Source organism: Zootoca vivipara, chromosome 13 (genome assembly GCF_963506605.1).
Source record: "Zootoca vivipara chromosome 13, rZooViv1.1, whole genome shotgun sequence".
In the NCBI taxonomy this organism is placed as follows: Eukaryota; Metazoa; Chordata; class Lepidosauria; order Squamata; family Lacertidae; genus Zootoca; species Zootoca vivipara.
Window position 1 is genome coordinate 27,354,362 of NC_083288.1, and position 26,569 is coordinate 27,380,930.

Here is a 26,569-nt window from a genome sequence, read left to right on the forward strand (position 1 = left end):
TGCCCTACACAATTGTAATAGTAAGTTGATGGGCTACTTGCCCAGCCTATGGAAGTCCAGTTAGGAGCTTCTGGGGGGAGTGTAAAGATCCAATTTAAGGCCACTAGGCAGTGTTTTAAGACTTACATGTGTTTCCAATCTTTCACTGGTGCTTCATCTCAGTATGGTATACTTGTTGGGAAAGAGCTATTACCAAGTCTTCTGATTTTCTTTGTTTTTAAACTTGAAGCCCAACACTGACAACCGATTTAAACATTACAATAGCCTGGGGAAATTTCAGACTTTTATTAGAAGCTCAGTGTGCACCTACCACAACCAAGTGCAAAAATGTAGTGCAGGCAGTAGTTGCTAGAGGTGGGAAAATACAAAATGAGTCCGCAGATGGCTTGGCTTGCACTCTGCACATCATACAGCAGGATGAGCTGCACAGAGGTATGCATCTAGACCAGATTCGTAAGAGACCAATGGTTCTAACACAAAACTCTAAAACTGACCAGCAATCAGCATCCCTATTTTACAGGTGAGAAATACAGTGTGTCTAAGACCTCAGTCCAGCAATGGGAGAGCATTTGTAATTTTTAAATTGAAACTGGTATTAAGTGATTGAAATGAGAGACACCTGCTGATCTACTGCAAATAACTTGCACATTTATCAATAGATGTTGGTCTTTGTTCTGACCCCCATTGAATGATAAGGTATGAAACAGCAGAGCATTTGATTCTTCTGAATGAGAATCTTTATTGAGGGCATGGTCTTGGAAGCTCTCTTGCCTTACAGGACTCCCATCTTTTCTGACCCCTCCCTTCACCATTTCCATCCAGGACTGAGTACAAGACCTACAGGGTCATGTGTATTTCCTTTCATCTACGAAGGAAAACTTTATACGTCTTGCACAACTGATGGGGAATCCACTGGCAAACTCTGGTGCTCTCTGACCAGCAACTATGATGAAGACCCAAAACGGGCATACTGTGATCCTTCAGGTAGGAGGGAAATAGAGGGGAGGAAAGCTTAGCCAAACCGTTTTAGTGAGTTATTCACTTTTTCTTGGGATGTATATGGATGGGAAGAACAAGAGGATGGGTTGGGCGATTCAGTATGATGGATGAAAAATATCTCTCATTTTTGGGTCCTGGTGCTCAGAATGCCAGTGTCCTTGGCCACACGTCCACTTCTGCCATACCAAGACCTAGCAGTTTTCACCTTGCCCCACTTCCAACCTCAAATAATGCCCCCTCTTAAGTGATAGATTGGAACCAATGGCAATCTGGTGAAAACCCAAATTGATATATGCTCCGATTAAGTGTTAAAGAGAGGTTTTCTCTAAATCAGCTCTGTATCACAGAGATGGGGAACGGTTTGTAATCCAAGGGCCACATTCCCTTCTGGGTAAACTTTGGGGGCCATATGTCCCCAAAAGTAATTTTTTACTTTTATACAGTAGGCTAGGTTCTACAAATATTCAAGCACCCCATTCTTTCCTCCACTCTGGCAAGTAAGAGATATTATCAGAGTTCAATGACACATTCCAGCCTGTGACAGATCTACACTGGTTGTTTATAAAGTTAAAAATGTGTTAATAAAATGTGACACCAGAGGGCACCGTAGAGCAGTGAGCCTTCAACAATAGAAAATTGCATTGAGGATGATATAATGTTATATTTATTAACATTTTTACAGATCAATGTAGATCCCGCCCAGGCCAAAACCCTCAAGGAACGTTCAAGCCTGGGCAGGGTGTATGACCTAAGGAACATCTTGAGGGCCAGATAGAGAGACCTGGGTGGAATTTGCGTGTTCAGACCCAGAGACCTCCCCCCTAAATAAATTCACACTTCACTCAAATTTTGATTTGGTTTTTGGCAGTATTTAGGCCACAACAATGAGTGTTTGCATAGTCTCTGGTTCGACTAGCTCCCTGCACCCTTGCAGGTAGCACTGACCCAGGGAACCAGGATAGGTCAGCCAAGGGTGAACACCTGGATAGGCGGAAAGAACATATTACTCATAATAACCCATTCAGTTAATACATTGTGTTTTATGGCCAGTATATACATGAGTTTAGATTTATTTTTTCGGAGGCTCTTTTTGAACCATTCAACCATTGGATCAATAGTGTGTGTCCACACTTGACCTTTGAAGGTACATCGAGTCCACATTGTTTACCTTTCTTTCATCTAGAAATCTTTGTGGATAAATTAAGAATTAAAGTGCGACCCTATAAGAAAAGCACAGATAGAAACTCCTTGTTACAATACAGATCCAACCATCTCCGTGAGAACCTCCCCTTAGGTTAGTTTCTAGGATTAAAACGCAATTTATCGGACCCACAAGACTTTCAAGCCCATTCAAAAATACTTTCTGCATCTTTATTACAGTGAGGTTATCCAAACTCAGTCATAACAACTGCCATCCAAAAAACACACGTAAGAGAGAGGCTGATCCTTCTTACATCTGTTTCACATGTTAATAGACGATCTTCATGTATTTACGCTTCCCTAGAATATAACGTATGTTGTCCAGTCCTCCACGTGGTATTTTTTTTAAAGATGTGGGCATTGCACCTCCTGTAAATATGCTCTACAGGTAAAAGGGTTTACCAATAAAGAAGGTTTTAAGTTCGTTTTACAGGCATTTGGCACATGTGCTACTCCACTTGTTATAGGGAAGCTTTTAATCTTTAAGAAATTAGTGTATTTTAATATTTCTGTTGGAAGCCACCCAGAGTGGCTGGGGAAACCCAGCCAGATGGGCGGGGTATAAATAAATAAATAAACAACAACAACAACAATAATTATTATTATTTACGTGATTAGATGTCCCTGTGGTTTGTTGTATGTAGGTCATACTCTCAGACCCATAAAAGTAAGAATATCAGAGCACCGTTCTAGGATTAGGAACAATGTAATAGATGCTCCTCTAGTGTAACATTTTATTAAGTATCTCATTCAGATGAGGACCTGACCTTTTTTGTAATTTGGATGTATTTGGGTCCTGTCGAACGAGCTAAAAATATCCTCTTGCCGAAAGAAACTAGGTTTATTTTTTTACTGACTACGTTACACTCCTCAGGTCTGAATATTGAATTTGATTACAGTTGCTTTTTATGAGTAGGCACCAGTATTGATATGTAGAATACCTAAGTATGGACTAAGTTTGTTTACTTCTGTGGGGTGGAGGAGTCTCTTCAACAACAACAACAACAACAACAACAACAACAACAACAACAACAACAATTTATGTTTCTATCGACTGCTATTACTTTGTATCTGAAAATTGGTTACGGTTGTCCATGAGTTTGTATTAATTTTACATACATAACACCTAAGCATGGTTTAATTTGGGTTTTAACTTTCTGCTGGGCTACAAGGGTCACTTTGAGAAAGAAATTTTGTATCTGTGGATTGCCAACACCTGTACAGTAATTGAAATCAATACTGTCTTTGTCCATATAACCTCACATTGTAACAGTTGATGTTTATCGCAGGTAATACTATGACACAGAACTACTATCTTGTTACATCACTTTTGGTATGTACAGTTGTTTATGGTATTGTTATTATTCTTTTTGTAAAAAAGAGTGTGACATCACAACAATGCATTATTCGCATCACCCAGAACCTGTACTACTGATGAAGCCCAGGACGGTGAAACAATGTTTATATTCTGAAAATCCTTGTCTTTGGAATAGGATTCTGTGGAACTGGAACTACTGGTACTTGTTATTGCTGGGACTTTAAGAACTGATGTAGGTGGAACAGACACATACCAATGTCTAGACCTGATCCATGAACTGATTGCAGTATGAACTGATCCACTGGGTCTTCTGCTTGTTTCATTGTATTTTATGACTCATTTATGTTGAAATTTATATGATACATTGAATTACTATACTTTATTTTGCAAGAGTGTAGCCAGTTATGACTGTTTTTTGCGATGGAGACTAAAGCAGAGACAAATATAAACTGTTTCTAAAGAATTGTTTATAAAGATGTCCAATGTTACTTTTGGAAAGATCAGCCCATGGTACTAAATACTGAGATACCAGGAGAAGCCAATATTGTGCATCATTAAACTATATGGGAAAAAATAGTGATGAGGAAAAGCACTACCAAAGTGTACTTTGCTGCTGTGGTTAATAGCAGTTTGTTGACTTTTAAAATAAGCATGTGCATAGCCCCACTGCAATGATAAATCATTGTGGATCCCTCTCCAACCAGTTTGCAATTACAGTGGTACCTCAAGTTACAAACACCTCAGGTTACAAACTCTGCTAACCTGGAAGAGTTACCTCGAGTTGAGAACTATGTGCTGGCAGTGCAGCAGCAGCAAGAGGCCCCATTAGTGAAAGAACGCCTCTAGTTAAGAAGAGTTTCAGTTTAAGAACGGACCTTTGGAACGAATAAAGTTCGTAACTAGAGGTACCAATGTATATGAAACAACAATCAATTGTCCAATTGTCCCAACAACAACAACAACAACAACAACAACAACAACAACAACAAATTATTTATACCCTGCCCATCTGACTGGGTTTCCCTCAGCCACTCTTGGTGGCTTCCAACATGTATAAAAACATAATCAAACAGTAAACATTAAGAAACTTCAGATATCTTCTAAAGGTTCTAGTTACAGGTAGGTAGCCGTGTTGGTCTGACGTAGTCAAAACAAAATAAAAAAATCCTTCCAGCAGCACCTTAAAGACCAACTAAGTTTTTATTTTGGTATGAGCTTAGCTAAGCTCATACCAAAATAAAAACTTAGTTGGTCTTTAAGGTGCTGCTGGAAGGATTTTTTTTTATTTTGTTTCGACTACGTAGACCAACTAAGTTTTTATTTTGGCTACCTTAAAGACCAACTAAGTTTTTATTTTGGTATGAGCTACTCATACCAAAATAAAAACTTAGTTGGTCTTTAAGGTGCTGCTGGAAGAATTTTTTAATTTTGTTTCTTCTAAAGGTTGTATAGTTACTTATCTTCTTGGGCTGGGGGTCGGATAACTCTACCCTCCCAACATTTCTCCAATTAAAATAGGAATGTCCTACCATACCCTTCAACATTTTTTTTGATGAAAATAGGGTTGTCCCAAGGAAAATAGGTACATTCTGGGATTAAACCAGAAACCAGGTTGGTTTTTGTAAATTTTGGACTGTCCCTGGAAAACAGGGACACTTGGAGAAGCTGTATATTATGTAAGTGCTGTAAGATTTGAATAACTAATTTTACACAACACAAACATGGAACAACTTAGACTGCTCTGTTGCTGTTAAATTATCAAGAGAAATGACACATGCTTCGGCAGATACAGAACATCATTGCACCAGGCCAAGCCATTGGCCTTAAATGGCAGAAAATGCTATTTTGATTGCTATCTAAAGACTTGAAAGAAGAAGTTAGAGGTTGTGCCAACTCAGTATGATAAGCTCGGTTCACCGTCTCTTATAATCAGAATCATCTCCCAATCTTCACTAAATCAGCTTCCTAGAAAACTGCATTGAGAATGATATAACGTTATATTTAATAACATTTTTACAGATCAATGTAGATTCATCCCAGGCCAAAACCCGCAAGGAGCGTTCACGTCTGCACAGGGTGTATGACCTGAGGAACACCTTGAGGGCCAGATAGAGAGTCCTGGGTGGAATTTGCGTGTTCAGACACAGAGACCTCCCCCCTAAAGAAATTCACACTTGACTCAAATTTTGGTTTGCTTTTTGGCAGTATTTAGGCCACAACATTATTGATTACAGTAGGTGAGTGGTTGCATAGGCTCTGGTTTGACTAGCTCCCTGCACCCTTGCAGGTAGCACTGACCCAGGGCACCAGGATAGGTCAGCTAAGGGTGAACACCTGGACAGGCAGAAAGAACATATTGCTCACAATAACCCATTCAGTTAATACGTTGTGTTTTATGGCCAGTATATATATGAGTTTATATTTATTTTTTCGGAGGCTCTTTTTGAACCGTTCAACCATTGGATCAATAGTGTGTGTCCACACTTGACCTTTGAAGGTACATTCATACCTGCCAAGTTCCAGCCTGAGAAATAAGGGACTGGACCGGAAGTAGAAGGCCGGAAGTAGAAGCACCAGAAGTCGCGCTGCAGCCATTTTGGAACTGGGCAAAGCAGCATCAAAAGTCACTTCTGAGCATGCTCCGCCCAGTTCCAAAATGGCTGCCGCGCCAGAATAAACCGGGAAAAAACAAAAAAATCCGTTTTTCTGGCTGGGGTGCAGCTGGAAAAATGGGGGTTTCCTGGGGAATATGGGAGACTTGGCAGCTATGGGTACACTGAGTCCACATTGTTTACCTTTCTTTCATCTAGAAATTGAGAATTAAAGTGCAACCCTATAAGAAAAGCACAGATAGAAACTCCTTGTTACATTACAGACCTAACCATCCCAAACATATCTGTGATAACCTCCCCTTAGGTCATTTTCTAGGATTAAAACGCAATATATTGGACCCACAAGACTTTAAAGCCCATTCAAGAATAATTTCTGCATCCTTATTACAGTGAGGTTATCCAAACTCTGTCATAAAACTGTTATCCAAAAAACACACGTAAGTCTTTCAAAATTGAGAAAATCATTCAACGTAATGGCCTTACGCACCAACGATTGATTAATCCACAGGTGAAAACATCTCTTGGGGTAAGCTGCAGAAATAACCCTAGCATCATCAGAGGTCTGAGAAGGTGTACCAGTGGAAGAGGAGGCGTCGCCATCTCTGTGCCTCTTGGCCCTGTGTTTGGAGCGACAACTCTTATGCCAATTGCCACCAGAAGAAGGGGCTCTAGGCACAGGGAGATCCTCCTCAGACGACTGAATGCTGAGTGCCTCCCTCGAAGGAGCAGCCCGGACCTACAAAGAACTAAAAGCATGTGAGGAGCTTGGCTTGGAATATGATTCCCCCCCCCACATGCTGTGCAAACTGAGGCCCTAAACCCCCAGGCCCTGGGGTGCTGATTGTGAATGAGGACTGGGATTTCTCTAGATAGGCATCCCAAAACTATCTTTTTTAAACAAGGGGTATTACAAAAATACAAACGGAATTGAAAAGGCACCCCACAACCAAAATGGTGCTCCTGCCAAAACATGATGGCGCTCCCGCAAAAATTAGCTGGGTGAAGACCTCCCCTACTGGAAAGAGGGTACAAAATGGCGATCATGTTAAATGCGGGGTTGGGTGGAGGTGGGGTACCGGCCCTGGAAATTCCCCACCAGCCCTATAAGCAGAACAGAAGAAAAAGCAATTCGCTTGGAGATGGAACTCCCCACTATGCCCAAAAGCGATCAGTTGCCCAATAAAATTTTCAAGCACCAAAGCTGCAGTCGCAGCCGGGAGAAGGAAATGCCACTGCATAAAAGCCCACGGCAATTCAAGAAGCATAGCTGCCAAGTTATCCCCTTTTTAAAGGGATTTTCCATTATGCTGAATAGGCTTTCTCGCGAGAAAAGGGAAAACTTGGCAGCTATGTCAAGAAGTAGTGGCAAGCTTGAAAGACTGGGAGCACTCGAGGGGCTGATGCCCGGTGAGTCGAAAGCCCCTCAGGAGGAGGGAAGGGAATTAACCAAGGATGGGAGAATAACTACTGGGAAAATCAAGGGGAAAAGGGGGGGGGGGATAAAGGGAAGAGATACCTGTGCTAATTTTCAGTTTGCAGGGATATATGCTAAAAAGAGTAACTTTCCAAATCTGTATTTTTCCGCCAGCATTTCGACCACATCAGGAAGCAACCACCTCCTTTTGTTGTATGTGTTTCCTTTGTGGACTTTTTTTGAGGGATAAGGTTCTGTGTAAATAATGTCAAAATATGTATAATTTGCATATTACAGATTTATAACACACACATCCCACTCCCCAGATCATGGTGGTAGTAAAGGTATAGTTGGAATCTGTCTGTTGATATATGCATAGCTGTCAACTTTTCCTTTTTCTTGCGAGGAATCCTATTCAGAATAAGGGTATTTCCCTTTAAAAAAGAGAAAAGTTGACAGCTATGGTATATCATCCCTGGAGCTTTGAGGGTATAATTCTCGATTTCAAGTCAGATGTAATCATTTTCTAAGGAAACTTCTATTTTTACTCATTGCAAGATAAGACCCACTTCCCTTTGTTTTTAGCATTGTATACAAAGAGGAAACAAAATATGATGAGGTACACTGAGCTGCTTTTGGGAAATATGCCATTTATTGTAGTTGTGCCAACATCAGACATCTGTAGTTGGAGGAAGGAAGGACTAAGTGGAGCTTGTAAAAAGAGGACCCACCTCGTGCCGCTCAGAGTTCCTTAGAGAAGAAATGGACTCCATCATGGCATTCCTCTTGCTCACCTGTAGTCTCTTCTTATTGTTGCCTGAAGCTGTGGGTAAGAAATATTCCATGAATTTTCTTCTGTTTCATCTTAACAAGGCTAGTGAATCATTGATATCTGCTTTCAAAGGATCTCTTACAATTAGCCTTCACTTGCATAAACGTCTGTTTAGCTATGGTCCTGTCTTAGTGGGGAAAAGATGACTTACAGTCTGTCCACAGTAAGTCCCACTGAGTTAATGGGTTTTGTTGTTGTTTAGTCGTTTAGTCGTGTCCGACTCTTCGTGACCCCATGGACCATAGCACGCCAGGCACTCCTGTCTTGCACTGCCTCCCGCAGTTTGGTCAAACTCATGTTCGTAGCTTCGAGAACACTGTCCAACCATCTAGGCCTCTGTCGTCCCCTTCTCCTAGTGCCCTCAATCTTTCCCAACATCAGGGTCTTTTCCAAGGATTCTTCTCTTCTCGTGAGGTGGCCAAAGTATTGGAGCCTCAGCTTCACGATCTGTCCTTCCAGGGAGCACTCAGGGCTGATTTCCTTAAGAATGGATAGGTTTGATCTTCTTGCAGTCCATGGGACTCTCAAGAGTCTCCTCCAGCACCATAATTAATGGGTTTACCAGTGCTATTTTTTTTCTAGAAAAAGAGGTGCTGGAACTCAACATGAACAGCTCCCTTGTTCTGTTATAATAGCAATGGCACCTACCTGAGAGGTGGTAGAACTGAGTTCTGGAGAGTTCCAGCTGAAAAAAACAACCCTGGGTCTTACTCCCACGTAGGTGTGCACAGAATTGCAGCCTCCATAGAGGTTCTATCTCCCTTAAACTAAACCCCTGGCATGTAGGGGGTAGACTGAAATCCCTTCCCCTTAAAAACTGCCACATCCTTCCCTTTCAAAAATGGGTCATGGTTTTCTGCTGCTTTTAGAAGACATCTGAAGTTTTTAATGTTTGATGTTTTAGTATGTGCTGTGACCCACCCAGAGTGGCTGGGGAAACCCAGCCAGATGGGTGAGGTATCAATATAACAACCACCACCACCACCAGCACCAGGCTCACTCATACTTACCTTGCTCCACATTTCTAGGCACAGGTCCGGGCTGTCCATGTCAACACCTGACTGCTTGTTTTTGGACCTGGCATCCCTGAAAACCCACTCTTTACCACTGAATTGGAGTAAATGGCAATCCATGGAAAACTCAAATTGCCATTCGATCCGATTCAGTGGTAAAGATTGGGTTTTCCTTGGAAACTGGTGGGTAAAATAAATAAATAAAATAAGCACTCAGACATGGACTGAGAAAGCATGGCTGCTGGTCCCAAGTGCCTCTACCACAGCCCAGGTTGGGTGGGATGCTTCAGTGACTACATATGGTAGCAGTCTGTGGCACACTGGGGAGGGGGGAATGCCAGCCCACCACAGGAGACAGCTTGAGAAGCAGTGGCTTGCTCTGTATCCACTGCTCGTTCGCTGCTAGTTTTTGAAGCCACATTCACATGGTATTAGCCACGATCCATACTGATGCTGTAGTTTCTGCTGTTTGGTGTTTGATTTTCTTAAACCAGCTTCAATTCAACTAGAAAACTGAATGTTGAGTGAGTGGAAATTGAGACAGCAGTCATACATGCATGGATGATAACTAACAGTTTCTAGTTAATGCATTGCAGTTCTTATTCTTACACCTTTGTCTCCTGTTTCCATTTCAGTTGGTTATCCCTGTGTCTACCCATTTAAGTACAAGGGTGAATTACATTCCACTTGCATCGCGAGAGACCATGATTATCGGTGGTGTGCCACAGATGTTAACCCTATCTCGAAAGAAATTGTGGACTGGAGATCATGTGCTCTTAGAGGTGACCTGTATTCTCTTCTATTTCTGGTTTCCTATGTCACACATATGCATAGCCATTTTACTGAAATAAAGTAAACAGATCCTCCTTGTGAACTTTAAAGCTAGATGTCTGATTGGACATTGTGGAAACCAAATGATGGATTAGATGGGCCTTTGGTCTGATGCAGCAGAACTCTTTCTGTGCTCTTAATGAGCTTTGGGACTATTGAGCTTGTATTGATCTTCCTTATGCCCGAACTATTACAAATCTCCTTTCAAGTTGCTTCATGCAACAAGATTTCTGAAGAAATGAAAAACATCACCAGTTTGTTAATTTGAAAATATGGTTAAAACTATGTACCTAAGAGGCACTTTTGTGCAAATATTTCCTCCTAATAATTGATAAAGGTTGCATAGACCATAGAAGTCACATGTCATCTTTTCTAACATTACTGATGTATTACATTGGCATAAATGCCAGGTAGCCCCATGTCTTGTTTTATATCTAGTATAACTGGATTCATTCACTTAATCTTTCTTTATAGTATCATGTTTCTTTAACATTATTGTCAATTGAGCAATTGTCACTTGCTCTCACAGGCTCCTGACCAATTCTTTTGTCCTTGGTTTGTAGCTATCTTTCAAAGTCTTTGCAAAGGAGATTCCTGGCAAGGTTTATATATATGAGACTTGTTTTGTTTTGTTTTTTGTATTTTGTGATAATTAGTAGTATGTTTCAATGCATATAATTTCACTCTGTTTGGGCCTAGAGAATGGAGGTAATGCTAATGGACGACCCTGTGTCTTCCCCTTTGTGTACATGGGCGAAACTTACCATACCTGCACCCAGAAAAATGCACGGAGACAGGACTTCTGGTGTTCGACAACAAAGGACTATGACAAGGACCATAAATGGAGCTACTGTCCTGATATCGGTGAGCATGATGCAGGGACCTGGAATAACAGGAGTGGTTGGCTGGATGAATAATTAGTCAAGGCACTTCAAGACATTTTAAACTGCAGTTCCCATCACCACTGACCAGTGGCCAGACCTGTTGGGGGCAGACTGATGTGAAACACCTGGAAGGCCCCACATTGTGCACACTTGCTTTGCATGCAAAACATCAAAATTTCATTCCCCAGAATCTCAGCTCTGGGGAAAACCACGGGGCTGTCCGGGCTCCATGCAATCGGAGAGGGCGCTTCAGAGCCAGACAGTCAATAGCCCTGGTTAACTCTGCCAGGCCCGGCTCTAGGGGTAGTCTCGGTGGCGCGGGGTGACAGGGCGCCGTCCACCAGGACGGGGGCGCCAGAGCGATCTCCGTCCCACGGTGCCAGGGCGCACGACCTGCTTCAGATGGCCCTGAGGGAATCAGCTAAAAGGCCATCAACGTGGGATACAGGGGCGGTTCTAGGTATAGTCCCGGTGGCGCGGGGCGATCTGCTTGAGACTGCCCTGGTGGGATAAAACATCACCTACCAGTCTCTGGAAGCCATTGACTCCATTAAGTGGCAGGGGTGGACCATCTGAATTGGTCCCACCTCCCTGCAGAAGGGAAGGGTCATGGAGAAGTCAAGTTGCACCAGGAAGAGATCAGACCATGGCAGTTTTTTTGTTTCACTTTTACTTAGTGTCAGATCACCAACATCTGTTGAGGTAAACACCAGGTCTAAGGCATGTCCGCAGTTATGAGTTGGATGAAACTTATTCAGAGACATCCCCATGGAGGCCATGCTTTCCATGAAGTCCCGAGCGGCCGCTTGTAACATGTTTGCCGCTCTGTTTCCCCTGCTCTGACAGATTGGTTAGGAAGAGAGTTGGTGAGCAGTAGGATCAGCAGTACAATCTACAGAACCAAAGTGACATGCAGGAAGATCACTATGAATCTTCCCCTGCTGTTCAGACCCCCCCCCTTCTTTTCCTAATGGATTCACTCACAGTACTGAAGATTTTTTCGGAGAAAAGGGATGTTGAGGATGGTTTGCTGAAGAAGTCACTGTGCAGGAGAAGGGTTCAGCAAGCCCTGCCCGCCTGCCCATTTGATACTTCAAATGGCACCCCAATTCCTTTGCTTTATTGCAGACTTGTCATCATGGCATGTAATTTATGTCGGGTAAGCAAGTGAGGGGGGGGAGGAATGATCTCGCAGGCAAAACGCAGGAATGTTTCCAGCACTTCCCCCCCCCCGATGTCTTCATAACCCACGCCTGCTAGACACCGGGCATATATTCAAATACAGTATCTGGCAGAGTAAAACGCAGAAGGACTAAAGCAGAGGTGTGTGCAAGAACTATGTTTATTACTAAGAATAAGGCAGAGAGGAATAGAAACCAACAATTTAGGCCTTGTGGTGACATGATTGTTTGTGGGCTATGGCTTTTGCTAACACTGCCAAAACTCTCTTCATTGTTCAAAATTTTATGTATAAATGCATTCAGAAGTGCAGTGGGTCATATCCCACTAACATGTACTTTGAGTATACCCACTGAAATGAGCCATGCCCATTAATTTCAGTGGGTCTACTTTGAGCATGACTAACATTTGTAGAAAGGAGTTGACATTGTACAGTGAGTACTGAGCATTCAGTAAATGTCAGTTGATCAAACTGGGATGGATCTGGGAAAAGCCCAATTTCCACAGGTGCTTGGAAGTATGGAACCGTAATAAAGCTCTACTAGAAAGGAAAACACCATGGTGGGTTGCCCCCTTAAACGTCCTAGCTATACAAAAAGTGAATATGGAAAGGAAAGGAATTACGTATGAGGATATTGTTGTAAAAACGAAAGATGATTTTAAATTAAAAATTTATGACCAGATTAAGGATAAATTCGCCGGATGGCTACAATATTATCAAGTTAATGATTTATTTAACAAGGATAGAAGAGAAACTGGTTTTGAGGTAAAAAAAGTCGAAATTTCAAATTGAATTATTGGAAAATAATCAAAAAATATTATCAAAAATGTACAATTTGTTACTGGATTGGTACACGTTGGATGAGTTGACAAAGGATTGTATGATCAAATGGGCGAGAGATTTCGGGCACAACATACCCACTGATAGCTGGACAAAACTATGGAAAGAACACCTAAATTTTACGGCATGTACTACACTCAAAGAAAATGTAATGAAGTTAGCACACCGTTGGTATCTAACACCAGTAAAATTATCCAAAATGTATAGAAATCAAAATAAATGGTGTTGGAAATGTGAAACATCGGTGGGAGAATTTTACCACATGTGGTGGGAGTGCAAAAAGGTTAAAAATTTTTGGGATTTGGTTTACAATGAATTAAAGAAAATTCTGAGATACACCTTTCCCAAAAAGCCAGAGGCTTTTTTGTTGGGATTTTTAGACAAAGAAATAGCAAAAACTGACCAAAATTTCTTTTTGTACGCCACTACGGCGGCGAGAATTCCAATAGCCCAGAAATGGAAAATTAACGAAATGCCATCAATTAACGAGTGGCAGTCGAAACTTCTGGAATATATGGAAATAGCCATACTCACCAATAGAATCCGGGAACAGGATGAAGGAAAACTCAAATTTCAATGGAGTAAATTTGTTGAATATGCTAAAATCAATTATAAAGGTATGAAAACGTTAGTGGTAATAACATAACTCTCACAATGATACATATATAATGAATTAAACAATACGATATGAGATTGAAATAATTTACCATTTGCTGGAAGGAAGGAAGTCGTGCTGTTGATCTTGATGTATATATTGTTTTCTCTTCTGATATATCAATTTTGTTGGAAAATCAATAAAAATGTATCATGAAAAAAGAAAGAAAGAAAGATGGCTGTGAATCTTCCCCTGTTGTTCAGACCCTACACCCCCACCTACATCCCCTCTTTTCCAACTGGACTCACTCACAGTACTGAAGTTTGTTTGGGAGAAACGGGATATTGAGATGGTTTGCTGAGGGAGTTACTGTGTAGAAGACGGGTTCAGCAAGCCCTGCCCGCCTGCCCATTTGATACGTCAAATGTCACCCCTATTCCTTTGCTTTATTGCGGACTTGTCATCATGGCATGTAATTTAGGCCTTGTGGTGACATGATTGTATGTGGGCTATGGCTTTTGCTAACAGTGCCAAAACTCTCTTCCTTGTTCAAGATTTTATGTGTAAAGGCAAAACGCAGGAATGTTTCCAGCACTCCCCCCCCCCCGATGTCTTCATGACCCATGCCTTCTAGACACCGGGCATATATTCAGATATCTGGCAGAGTAAAACGCAGAAGGACTGAGGCAGAGGTGTGTGCTACAAATTATGTTTACTACTAAGAATAAGGCAGAGAGGAATAGAAAACAACAATTTAGGCCTTGTGGTGACATGATTGTTTGTGGGCTATGGCTTTTGCTAATACTGCCAAAACTCTCTTCATTGTTCAAGATTTTATGCATAAAGGCATCTAGAAGTGCAGTGGGTCATATTCCACTAACATGTACTTTCAGTATACCCACTGAAATTAGCCATGGCCATTAATTTCAGTGGGTCTACTCTGAGCATGACTAACATTTGTAGAAAGGAGTTGACATTGTACAGTGAGTACTGAGCATTCAGTAAATGTCAGTTGATCAAACTGGGATGGATCTGGGAAAAGCCCAATTTCCACAGGTGCTTGGAAGTATGGAACCATAATAAAGCTCTACTAGAAAGGAAAACACCATGGTGGGTTGCCCCCTTAAACGTCCTAGCTATACAAAAAGTGAATATGGAAAGGAAAGGAATTACGTATGAAGATATTGTTGTAAAAACGAAAGATGATTTTAAATTAAAAATTTATGACCAGATTAAGGATAAATTCGCCGGATGGCTACAATATTATCAAGTTAATGATTTATTTAACAAGGATAGAAGAGAAACTGGTTTTGAGGTAAAAAAGTCGAAATTTCAAATTGAATTGGGTCTACTCTGAGCATGACTAATATTTGTAGAAATGAGTTGACATTGTACAGTGAGCACTGAGCATTCAGTGGATGTCAGTTGATCAAACTGGGATAGATCTGGGAAAAGCCCAATTGCCACTGGTGCTTAAAACGTTATGTATGGTGCTTGCAATATGACTCCAAAGCAAGGTTTGGAAATGTTAAAGGCAATGCTATGAGTCACTGATTTTACCATGGGGAGAGAATTCTGGGTCAAAGTGTCCACAGGTTTGTTGTAATTAATAGTTATGAAGTAAATCTATTGTACTTCCCAGAACTTGCTAGCTGGAAGAAACCTTTCCATTTTTTAATCATTTGGGCTAAAGGTTTCCTTGGAACTGTTCAACATTAATGATATTTTGACTACTCTGTTTTCGATTTCCAGGAATTCAACCAGACGGCAGCTACATATATAAACGTCTGCCAATAACTTAGAAGAATGATGACGCTGTTACCAATATATAAAAACCTATTGGGAGTTCTTCACCCTGTGAGGTGGCCTAAAAATAAATAAGATGTGGCAGTGGGAGATTATTAATCTTTGTCAAACTGTATCTTTGTGCTACAAAAATGAAACATTTCTTTTAGTTTGCTGGGCAGCATAAAAAATGTGTGATGAGTGATCACTATGAAATATGATGAGTGCGGGAGAAAGTTTTTGCAACTGCATCAATGAGATTGCATAGTCTTCATAGGATGGATGAAAATATGTACATGTGGTTGTACGTGAGAGTTTGTGTGTCCAAAAGCTTCCCAAGTGGTCTTTAGCTTTCACTGGTTCATGTCAAAGAAATATCTGTAGTAGATAAACTGAGTATGATTCAGTATTCAGAGATACCCTAGTTAAAGCCAGCAGCAAGCATCAATCAAGCAAAGCTCTCATGCCCAGCCAATGCCCTCAGCCCTGAAGGGGACAGCCCTGCCACCCCATTCAACTGTTGTCACTTCCTTTGGAAATTCTACCTTCTCAGCCCCTCTCCTTGGATAGAACTTAATGGAAACTCATCAGATCAATACTTTCTGTACTGTACTAAAAAATGCAGACTGACAGTGTCATCCACTCCTAACTCGGACAGCCACTTTTGAAGGATATCATGGCTGATGGTAATGAAAGTCATGAGAATTAACAGAGACACATTTCCCCTATCTCTTGCCTGACAGACATCATCATATACACATAAGCTATGCTTTGTTTGGTGTGCAAAATCAACAAGATAATTGAAGGTGATAATATGCAAATGATCAGGGATGTGGATCAGTGTGAGAATTTGTCAGGGTGTGATATACCATGGTAAGCAGGAACAGATATCCAGACCACAAAAGGGGGAAAGTTAAGTCCATTTTATGAATACAAAGCAATGAAGTACACGTCCTCTAGGCTGCCATGCAACAATTCAAAAAGAAAATTCCTACAAAACTTCAGTCATAACATGGGATATAATTCCTGTTTAAAGGTGGTTCACTGCAGTCTAAATGACACATTCAGCCATCTTCAGATGAAGTGAGTCCTGGACTTTTTTAGTCAGTGAAGGGCACTAATGGAATAAGCAGATCATCATACAGTCTGTTATATACATAGTTCTGCAAAGCTCAACTTCGATTGACACCACTGGATGTTCTCACTCATTTTCCTTCTGGTCACCTCTCTATTTCTGCAACCTCTTTCTCTTTTTACGCTAGCCAAATTCAAAAAAATTTATTGCGGTCCATAGACCCACAAAACAGTTTCAAAAAAGATAGTTAAAACAACGAAACAGCAGGCTCCATCATGTCCTCCGATGCCTCAGCCCGTTGGTGATGTGATCCCTATTAGTAACCAAATAAATTGACTAGCTCATGCCCCACTCCCAAACTGTTTTAACGTTTTGTCTTGGAATATGGCGGGCTGGATGTCTAAATGGGATGATGGGGTGTGAATGAATTTCTAATGAAATTCCAGATTATTGGTATATAAGAGACCTGGTGTTTAGAAACCTCCCCCCCCATCCTGTCCTTATTGGGTTACTACATCTTCGTGACTCCTGGGACGAAAACGCAATTGTATGAGAGCCCTAGTGGAGGCCTGGCAACTTTTGTCTCCCAGGAGCTGCAGTTCAGTATCTCCCCGCTTCCCTGGTTAGAGAGTAAATGTATTCAAATTATGCATATTTCCAACATACTTATTGGGGATTTTATATGTATAAATCTATATAACCCCTTTATTTATACCTCACCTTTAACAAATCATATCTGGGAAGACTTAAGACTCATTCATAATAAGACTGCGGTTGAATTTCCAAAGTCAGAGATCCTTCTACTGGGGGACTTTAATGCCAGAATTGGGTCTGATATAAGCACATTTACTGACAAGTTGCAAATTGTCCCAGATGAGGAGTGGTTTCTCTTGTGGAAATCATATGATAATATCATGAATAGGATGGGCATTTCACTATTGGAGGTCACTATTAACCACGAGTTAAATAGTTTGCATGGAACTCCCAAACATTGGACCGAGGGTTTCTTTACATTTTTAGGTTCTAGAGGCACAAGTGTTATAGATTATATTTTGTGCTCTCCTGTTCTTGCTGACAAGGTGTACTGCTATAACATGTTTAATAGAGCTGAAAGCGATCAATTACCAATTGCTATTTCCGTGCGAAGGCCAGGCTTAGGGCTTTCCTATTCATTCCACCCCCAGGACGTACAGCCACTAGCTCCTAGATGCAAGAAGTGGGATATCCACCTGGAGTGAGAAATAAAAACTCCTATAAGTTCCTCGGAGATTTTAGCCCTGAACGATCAGATGTTAATGACGAACGAGGACCACTTTTCCACATTTCAGCAAATTGTATCCTTCTTGTTCCCTTTACTCACGAAACCACCCTCTGTGATCCCAACCTCGAAGAATCATTCCTGGTTCGATCAAGAATGTAAACTGTGCAGAAGCAGGCTTAGATCTCTCCAGTCTGGCCTGAAATTAGACACCACCCAGGGCAAAATTATCGATCTAGCCCATCATTATCAACATGCTGAGAGGGCTTATGACATATTGCGATGCTAAATCCCTCAAAATTAACTTCTCTAAAACTAAAATTCTGTCTTTTGGCATGCCAGAACGGAAGCCTTTCTGGAATATAGAGGGCTATTCCATCGGCCAATGTGTGGCATTTAAATACTTAGGCATCATATTTCAGTATAGGCTCAGTTGGTCAGCTCACTTAAAAATGACCATATTGGCTGCCTGCAGAACCATCGGAGCCCTGGATAAATTCTTTTATGCAAAAGGTGGCCTACATTAGCAAAGTACTTCCGATTTTATTATATGGGGTCGAAATTTGGGGATGGAATCTAAAAATCCTACAATGAATAGAGACCCTGCAAAATTCTTTTGTGAGAAAGATCCTCGGTCTTCCCAAGGGGTCTGTAGCTGCCCAGTTAAGAATGGAACTGCGCCTTCCCTCCATTGCAGCGAGAGCTCATATTAGGATCATCAAATTCTATAATTTTTTTTAGCAATGCTCCAAATTCCTTATTAGCCAAGCAGGCTTTTCTAACTTTTTCCCGTAGCCATATATGGATCAAGGCCATGGGGCCCATCCTTATTCATTATTCCCTTCCGGAATTTCCCGAGCTGTCATCCTGGGATCAAGAGGAAATTCATGACTGGATTCTAGCTAAAGACGAAGCTATGGACTTGGCATGGTCCAAGTCAGCCAGCCTCTCAATGTGGTTCCCTAGAGTGAAGGCCCTAAGTGTTGGAAGATTCATTCCCCGTGTGCAAACCCCGTGGGTTTGTATGTTTTTGACATGGCTGGGTATGTGCTTTGTTTCCACAGAGTGGGAAGTGGGAAGTGACGTAGACAGGATGTTTGTCTTACTATGTTTCCCTGAAGTAGGACTATTGTCCATTGTTCTTTCTCTTTGCTGTGTGATGCTAGAGAGAGAGGGAGCCATGTTGAGAGTTCCAGGTGTTTATATGTAATAAAGTAGGTTAGCCAACATGCTGAGTTGCTGTGGTCTGTCACGCAAGCTGGGCAGAACTCTGCGGATGCTAAGAGTGTGTTGATGTATTCCCACATCAATCACTGAGATGTCCGGGGGCTGTGGAAGGCTGAGAAGCTCCCGAACGATCGCCCAGGAAGGAAGGAACATGCCAGTCGGGCATGTGTCTCTGCCAGGGTCCGACTTGTGAGTAAGCCATTTTCCTGATAGTAAGATCATTTGCCAATTACTTGAGTAATCTGATGGAGCCTGCTTTAAGAAGAGCTTTCTCTATGGCCCGCTTCCATACCCTACCCACGGCCTTCCTCCAGGGTACACCTTAAGATCCCTATTGATCAGCGCCTCTGCTCCTGTAATATGAAAGAGATAGAGGACCTTTTACACTTCTTTTTTCAGTGTCCCTTATATGATTCAATAAGACACAAACTTCTTTTCCTGATCCTGCCCTCCATTACTGTATATCTAAGGATGACTGCCTGAAATTCTTACTAGTAGACGCAAACCCCCAAGTCTCATGTGGAGTGGGCATTTTTATTCTGCAGGCATTGAAACTTAGGGTTCCTTGACAGGGTGTGTGACCTAGATCAGGACTCTAATCACTTTCCTCACTCTGTTTTAGTTCAACCTTTTGAGCTTACCCCAAGTTTCTAGTTGCTTGGTATCTATTAGTAATTTTATATAATCAGCCTCAGGTGTTTTAGATATTAGCTCTATCTGTTTTATTGTAATTTAAGTTTTATTATGCCATGCTACCCTGTTTCTCATATTTTAAGACATACCCATAAAATAAGCCATAGCAGGATTTTTAAGCATTCAAGGAATATAAGACATACCCCAAAAATAAGACATAGTGATAGGCGCAGCAGCAATGCCGGCCGCGGCAGGAGGAGAAGGAAAAAAATAAGACATCCCTTGAAAATAAGCCATAGTGTGTTTTTTTGAGGAAAAAATAAATATAAGACATGTCTTATAATATGAGAAACACGGTATATCTGCAGCTCAGTGCGATTTATGTACTCTGTTGTTCATATTCGGTATTGTTTGTTTTTGTCTGTTGAGTTTATGCTATGGCTAAACACTAATGCAATGAAGAATTTGACTTTGGCAAACAGCAGGCCAAAGATACATACGTCTTATGCTAGTGTCTTTCATTCCCTTGAGCTTGCAAAAATTGCATGATTTCTTTAGATCATGCCAGATCTGCTACCTACACAGCATGATACCTGCATAAAATGTCTTTGTTTTTTCACTGTGGGGTTGCAAAAAGCATAAAGCTAAACACAGATGCAGAGTAAAAGTGTTGCTCATGTCAGGCCAGTCTGGAAGGCAATTATTCCACATTGGGGGTGGAGCGATTTTTAAAAAGCATCCCGTTTGAAAGATGCAAAATGGTTAAGAAGTTTCCTGTTTCTAAGATGGAGACAATTGTCTGATTACCCCACCAACCCCCCCCCCCCCCCAATGGCTATTGCACACCCACCAAAATTTCTCCGATGAAAATGAGAACAGTTTGTAATCCAAGGGCCACATTCCCTTCTGGGTAAACTTTGGGGTCCACATGCCCTTGGTGGGCAGGGCCAGAGGCACAAGCACAAACAGCAATTATTGTAATATTTTACTTTTATAGAGTAGGCTAGGCTCTACAAATATTCAAGCACCCCTTTCTTTCCTCCACTCTGGCAAGCAAGAGATATTATCAGAGTTCAATGAAACACTCCAGCCAGTGACAGATCTACACTGGTTGTTTATAATGTTTATAATGTGTTAATAAAATGTGACACCAGACACTGTAAAGCAGCCAGCCTTCAACAGTAGAAAATTGCATTGAGAATAATTGTTGTTGTTGTTCGGTCGTTCAGTCGTGTCCGACTCTTTGTGACCCCATGGATCAGAGCACGCCAGGCAAGCCTATCTTTCACTGCCTTCTCCAGTTTAGCCAAACTCATTTTAGTAGCTTTGAGAACACTGTCCAACCATCTCGTCCTCTGCCGTCCCCTTCTCCTTGTCCCCTCAATCTTTCCCAGCATCAGGGTCTTTTCTAGGGAGTCATCTCTTCTCATGAGGTGACCAAAATACTGGAGCCTCAACTTCAGGATCAGAATTGAGAATAATATAACATGATATTTAATAAACATTTTTACAGATCAATGTAGATCCAGACGCTCTCAAGGAGCATTCAAGTCTTGGCAGGGTGTATGACCTAAGGAACATCATGAGGGCCAGATAGAGAGACCTGGGTGGAATTTGCGTGTTCAGACCCAGAGACCTCCCCCCTAATAAAATTCACACTTAACTCAGATTTTGGTATGGTTTTTGGCAGAATATAGGTCACAACTTTATTGAATACAGAAAGTGAGTGGTTGTGTAGGCACTGGTTCGACTACCTCCCTACACTCTTGCAGTTAGTGCTGACCCACGGCACCAACATAGGTCAGCCAAGGGTGAATACCTGGATAGACGGAAAGCAGGGGACAGGCTATGTCCACAACCCATATGTGCCCCTGGACTCAGACATGGGCACAACCCCCTTATAATCATAATCAGTCTTCACCACCAGTACATTTTTTAATGGAGATTCTGGATTTATTTTTATTTTTATCTAATAGTTTTTTCAAGCTTGGTTCAAAGTACTTCACTCAATAACTAGGTGTAACCATAGGCTCTAAATGTGCTCCCAGTCTGGCCAACATCTTTGTGAGAAATTTTGATTTAGAACATATTGCTCATAAAAACCCATTCAGTGATTATATCCTGTTTTATGGCCCGTATATAGATGACTTGATATTTATATTTTCGGAGGATATTTTCTAACTGTTCAACCGTTGGATTAATAGTGCGAGTCCACACTTGACCTTTGAAGGTACATCGAGTCCACATTGTTTGCCTTTCCTTGATCTAGAAATCTTTGTGCATGAATTAAGAATTAAAGCGCGACCCTATAAGAAAAGCACAGATAGAAACTCCTTGTTACATTACAGATCTAACCATCCCAAACATCTCCGTGATAACCTTCCCTTAGGTCAGTTTCTAAGATTAAAACTCAATTTATCGGACCCACAAGGCTTTAAAGCCCGTTCAAAAATACTTTCTGCATCCTTATTAGAACGAGGTTATCCAAACTCAGTCATAACAACTGCCATCCACAAAACACATGTAAGAGAGAGGTCGACCCTTCTTACATCTATTTCACATGTTAATACAAGATTTTTGCGTATTTACGCTTCCCTAGAATATAACCATATGATTTTCGAAATTGAGAAAATCATTAGGCATCATTGGCATATTCTAAAGGATATCCCATGGTGCGATAACATCCCCCTCTTTGCCAAACAGCACACAAAGTCATTTAAAGATATATTGGTGCATACAAATTTAAAATCCACACTCACACAACGTCCGTTGTCCAGTCCTCCACATGGTTTTTAAGATGTGGGCATTGTATCTCTTGTAAATATGCTCTACAGGTAAAAGAGTATACCAATAAAGAAGGCTTTAAGTTTGTTTTACAGGCATTTGCCACATGTGCTACTCCACATATAATTTACGTGATTAGATGTCCCTGTGGTTTGTTGTATGTAGGTCATACTCTCAGACCCATAAAAGTAAGAATATCAGAGCACTGTTCTAGGATTAGGAACAATGTAATAGATGCTCCTCTAGTACATTTTATTGAAGCATCTCATTCAGATGAGGACCTGTCCTTAAAAAAAAAATGGATGTATTTAGGTCCTGTAGAACGAGCTAAAAATATCCTCATGCAGAAAGAAACTAGGTTTATTTTTTTACTGAATACGTTACACCCTTCAGTTCTGAATACTGAAAATGATTACAGTTACTTTTTAGTATGGACTAAGTTTGTTTACTTCTGTGGGTTGGTGGGGTCTCTTCGAATAATAATAATAATAATAATAATAATAATAATAATAATAATTTATGTATCTGTGCACTGCTATTACTTTGGATCTGAAAATTGATTACGGTTGTCTATGAGTTTAATTTTACATACATAACACCTAAGCATGGTTTAATTTGGGTTTTAAGTTTCTGCTGGGCTACAAGAGTCACTTTAAGAAAGAAATTTTGTATCTGTGGATTGCCAACGCCTGTAATTTAAATCAACACTGTGTTTGTCCATATAACCTCACATTGTAACAGTTGATGTTTATCGCAGCTACTACTATGACACAGAACTACTGGCTTGTTACATCACTTTTGGTATGTACAGTTGCTTATGGTATTTATATTATTCTTTTTGTAAAAAAAAAAAGTGTGTGACATCAAAACGTTGTATTTATTCGCATCACCCAGACCCTGTACTACTGGTGAAACAAGGTTTATATGCTGGAAATCCTTGTCCTACTCCAATATACCCATCCACAACAGACAGCCTGAATGCTGGGTCCCACCGCAACATGTGCCCTCTTTTTAGGGAGGACCCAATTTTCCACCAGCATTCTACCACATCAGGACGCAATCACCTCCTTGTTGTATGTGTTTCCTTTGTGGACTTTTGAGGAGAGATAAGGTTCTGTCTAAATAATGCCATAAAAATGTATACTTTGAACAGTACAGCATTTTTAACGCCCCCCCCTCCCCAGATCATGATGGTATTAAAGGTATAGTAGGAATCTGTCTTTTGAGACATCATTCCTGGAGCATAGAGGGAATAATTCTCGATTTCAGGTCAGGTCATTCAGTTATGGTTGTCGTTGTAGGGCCGTTCATCTGTGATGTGTTGGTTCGGTCTTGGTCTGTTGTCTTTTGCTGTATGTTCGGCGGAGTGATCCTGTGCATGGTGGTAGTTTGTACTGTTATGCCTTGTTGTGCCACTTCTTTTTCTTCTGTACTATCGTCCAATTGTTTGCTGTTGTTTCGGTTGTTTCCTTGTCTTGTTCATTGTGGCTGTTGCTTGCTGGGGCTGTCAGTTGCCATTACGGTGGGGGGCGGGCATTGATTTTGAGGTTCTTCAGTAGTTGCAGGGCTTCTGATGTGTTGGTAGCCGTGTATTGTGTTGTATTGGTTGTTACTATGAGGTGGAAGGGAAAGCCCCATCTGCACTTGATCTTTGCTTGTTGTAGTAGCTGGGTATATGGGCGTAGGCTTCTCCTCCAGAATAGGGTGTCCTGGGATAGGTCCTGAAAGGCCAATATGGGGGTGTCTCCAAATTGAAGGTTGGTTGATGGATTTTCTGAGGTTATTCCATATCTCTTCCTTCTTTTTGTAGCGTGAGAAGCATACAATGATGTCTCTTGGGGGCGGGGACTTGGGTTTCGGCATCGGTTTTAGGGCTCTGTGAGCCCTCTCCAGGTTGTCTGCCTTGAGTTTCAGGCCTGGGATTCCCCCCCCCCCAGCCAGTTTACAATTAGGTCTGTTGGGCTTTTATCCTCTGCTTTTTCGGGAAAGTTGCGGAAGCGGATGTTGCATCTTCTATTACGGAAAACAAGAATTTATTATTATTATTGCTCTCTTGAATTGTCCTGTGCATAGCAGCCAACTCCTAGAGGCCTAGGTGCCTTTGCCCCCCCCATTAAATATTTGAGGAAGCTTCTTTTGCAAAGGGGGAAAGCTCCATTTTTTTGAGGATCAGCTCAAAGTTGTGCAGCTTTTTTTTTTTTGCAAATGGGGAAAGCCCCATTTCGAGGGGGTGTCAACTCACAGTTGTGCATCGTTTTTGCAAAGGAGGAAAGCTCCATTTTTGAGGATCAGCTCAAAGTTGTTGAGCTTACCCTGCAAAGGGAAAAAATCCTGTTATGGGGTTCAACTCACAGTTCTGCAGCTTCTCTAGGAAAGGAAAGGGACCCATTTCTACAGTTTCCAGACACATAATCTAATCAGCCAGTCACATGTTGCTGGGGAAGCAAGCAGCCTCTCTCTGCAGAAAACAATTGAGGCCTGGACAAGGGGCCTGTGTGGGGTGGGAAGGGAGCTACATCTGTTATTTCCCTCCCCAATCTCTTGCAATTAGCTGCTGAGCAGGTCCTTTCAACACTCTCATTCCCTCTTGTTAGCCTTTAGCTCTTTCTAAAAACAAAAAAACCCCAAAAAACCACATGATCTGCCTTTCACCCCTGGACAATTCAGCTCTAGGGACCACGCACTCGCTCCATAAGACACAGAGAACGTCCTTTCAGGAGGGAAAAAGTGCATCTTATGGAGCGAAAATACGATACATTGTCCAGTCCTCCACATGGTTTTTTTTAGATGTGGGCATTGTACCTCCTGTAAATATGCCCTACAGGCAAAATAGTTTACCAATAAAGGTTTAAAGTTTGTTTTCCAGGCATTTGCCACATGTGCTACTCTTCGTGTAATTTATGTGATTAGATGTCCCTGTGGTTTGTTGTATGTAGGTCATACTCTCAGAGCTAGGTTTATTTTTTTACTGAATACGTTACACCCCTCAGGTCTGAATACTGAAATTGATTACAGTTGCTTTTTATGAGTAGGCACCAATATTGATATGTAGAATACCTAAGTATGGACTAAGTTTGTTTACTTATGGGGGGTGGGGGGGTGGGGGTCTCTCTTCAAAATAAATAGATAAATAAAAATATTAATTTATGTATTTGTGGACTGCTATTACTTTGGATCTGAAAATTGATTCCGCTTGTCCATGAGTTTGTATTAATTGTACATACATAATACCTAAGCATGGTTTAATTTGGGTTTTAACTTTCTGCTGGGCTACAAGGGTCACTTTAAGAAAGAAGTATCTGTGAATTGCCAACACCTGTAATTGAAATAAATACTGTGTTTGTCCATATAACTTCACATTATAACACTTGATGTTTATCGCAGCTACTACTATGACACAGAACTACTATCTTGTTACATCACTTTTGGTATGTACAGTTGCTTATGGTATTTATATTATTCTTTTTGTAAAAAAAAAGTGTGTGACATCAAAACGTTGTATTTATTCGCATCACCCAGACCCTGTTCTACTGATGAAGCCCAGGACGACAAAACAAGGTTTATATGCTGGAAATCCTTGTCTTCGAATAGGATTCTGTGGAACTGGAACTACTTGCTATTGCTGGGACTTCATGGGCTGATGCAGGTGGAACAGACACATACTAATGTCTGGGACTTTGCTGGGACTTTAAGATGACCAATTGTTAAAAAAAAAAAGACACGTCATTACTTAGTTTGTCAAAACAAAAAGTACATTTAGAAATACACGCAGCAGCATTAACTGAATATGTAAAAAACAACTTAATCCCTAGAGGACTTAGGATCCCTAAGGCACCTACTCTATTTAAGAACAATAGGAGATTTGTTGAAAAATGGGTATCAATTTTGAATAAATGTTCTAATGATCTAATGCTTTTGATCATAGAACAATCCGCCACTGATTTAGAAAAGGTCAACAATGATTTAATGGAGTTAAAAGAAAGGACAAAAACTAAATACAATAAGGAGGATTTTGGCAAACTCACTCACAAGCTGGATCAGGATGTTAATGAATTTTCCAATGAATTAGCCAATTTTAAGAAAAGTTGA

General features: G+C 41.1%; 1 protein-coding gene across 1 annotated transcript in view; it reads left to right on the forward strand.

Annotated features, from left to right (window-relative positions):
- LOC132593103 (uncharacterized) overlaps positions 1-26,569 on the forward strand; it is a 53,200-nt gene extending 26,631 nt beyond the window's left edge. The window contains exons 10-14 of the mRNA XM_060282115.1: positions 823-984; positions 10,919-11,083; positions 13,504-13,740; positions 23,222-23,281; positions 26,406-26,569. Coding sequence (XP_060138098.1) covers positions 823-984; positions 10,919-11,083; positions 13,504-13,740; positions 23,222-23,281; positions 26,406-26,569 — 788 coding nt within the window. The remainder of the gene's footprint in view (positions 1-822; positions 985-10,918; positions 11,084-13,503; positions 13,741-23,221; positions 23,282-26,405) is intronic.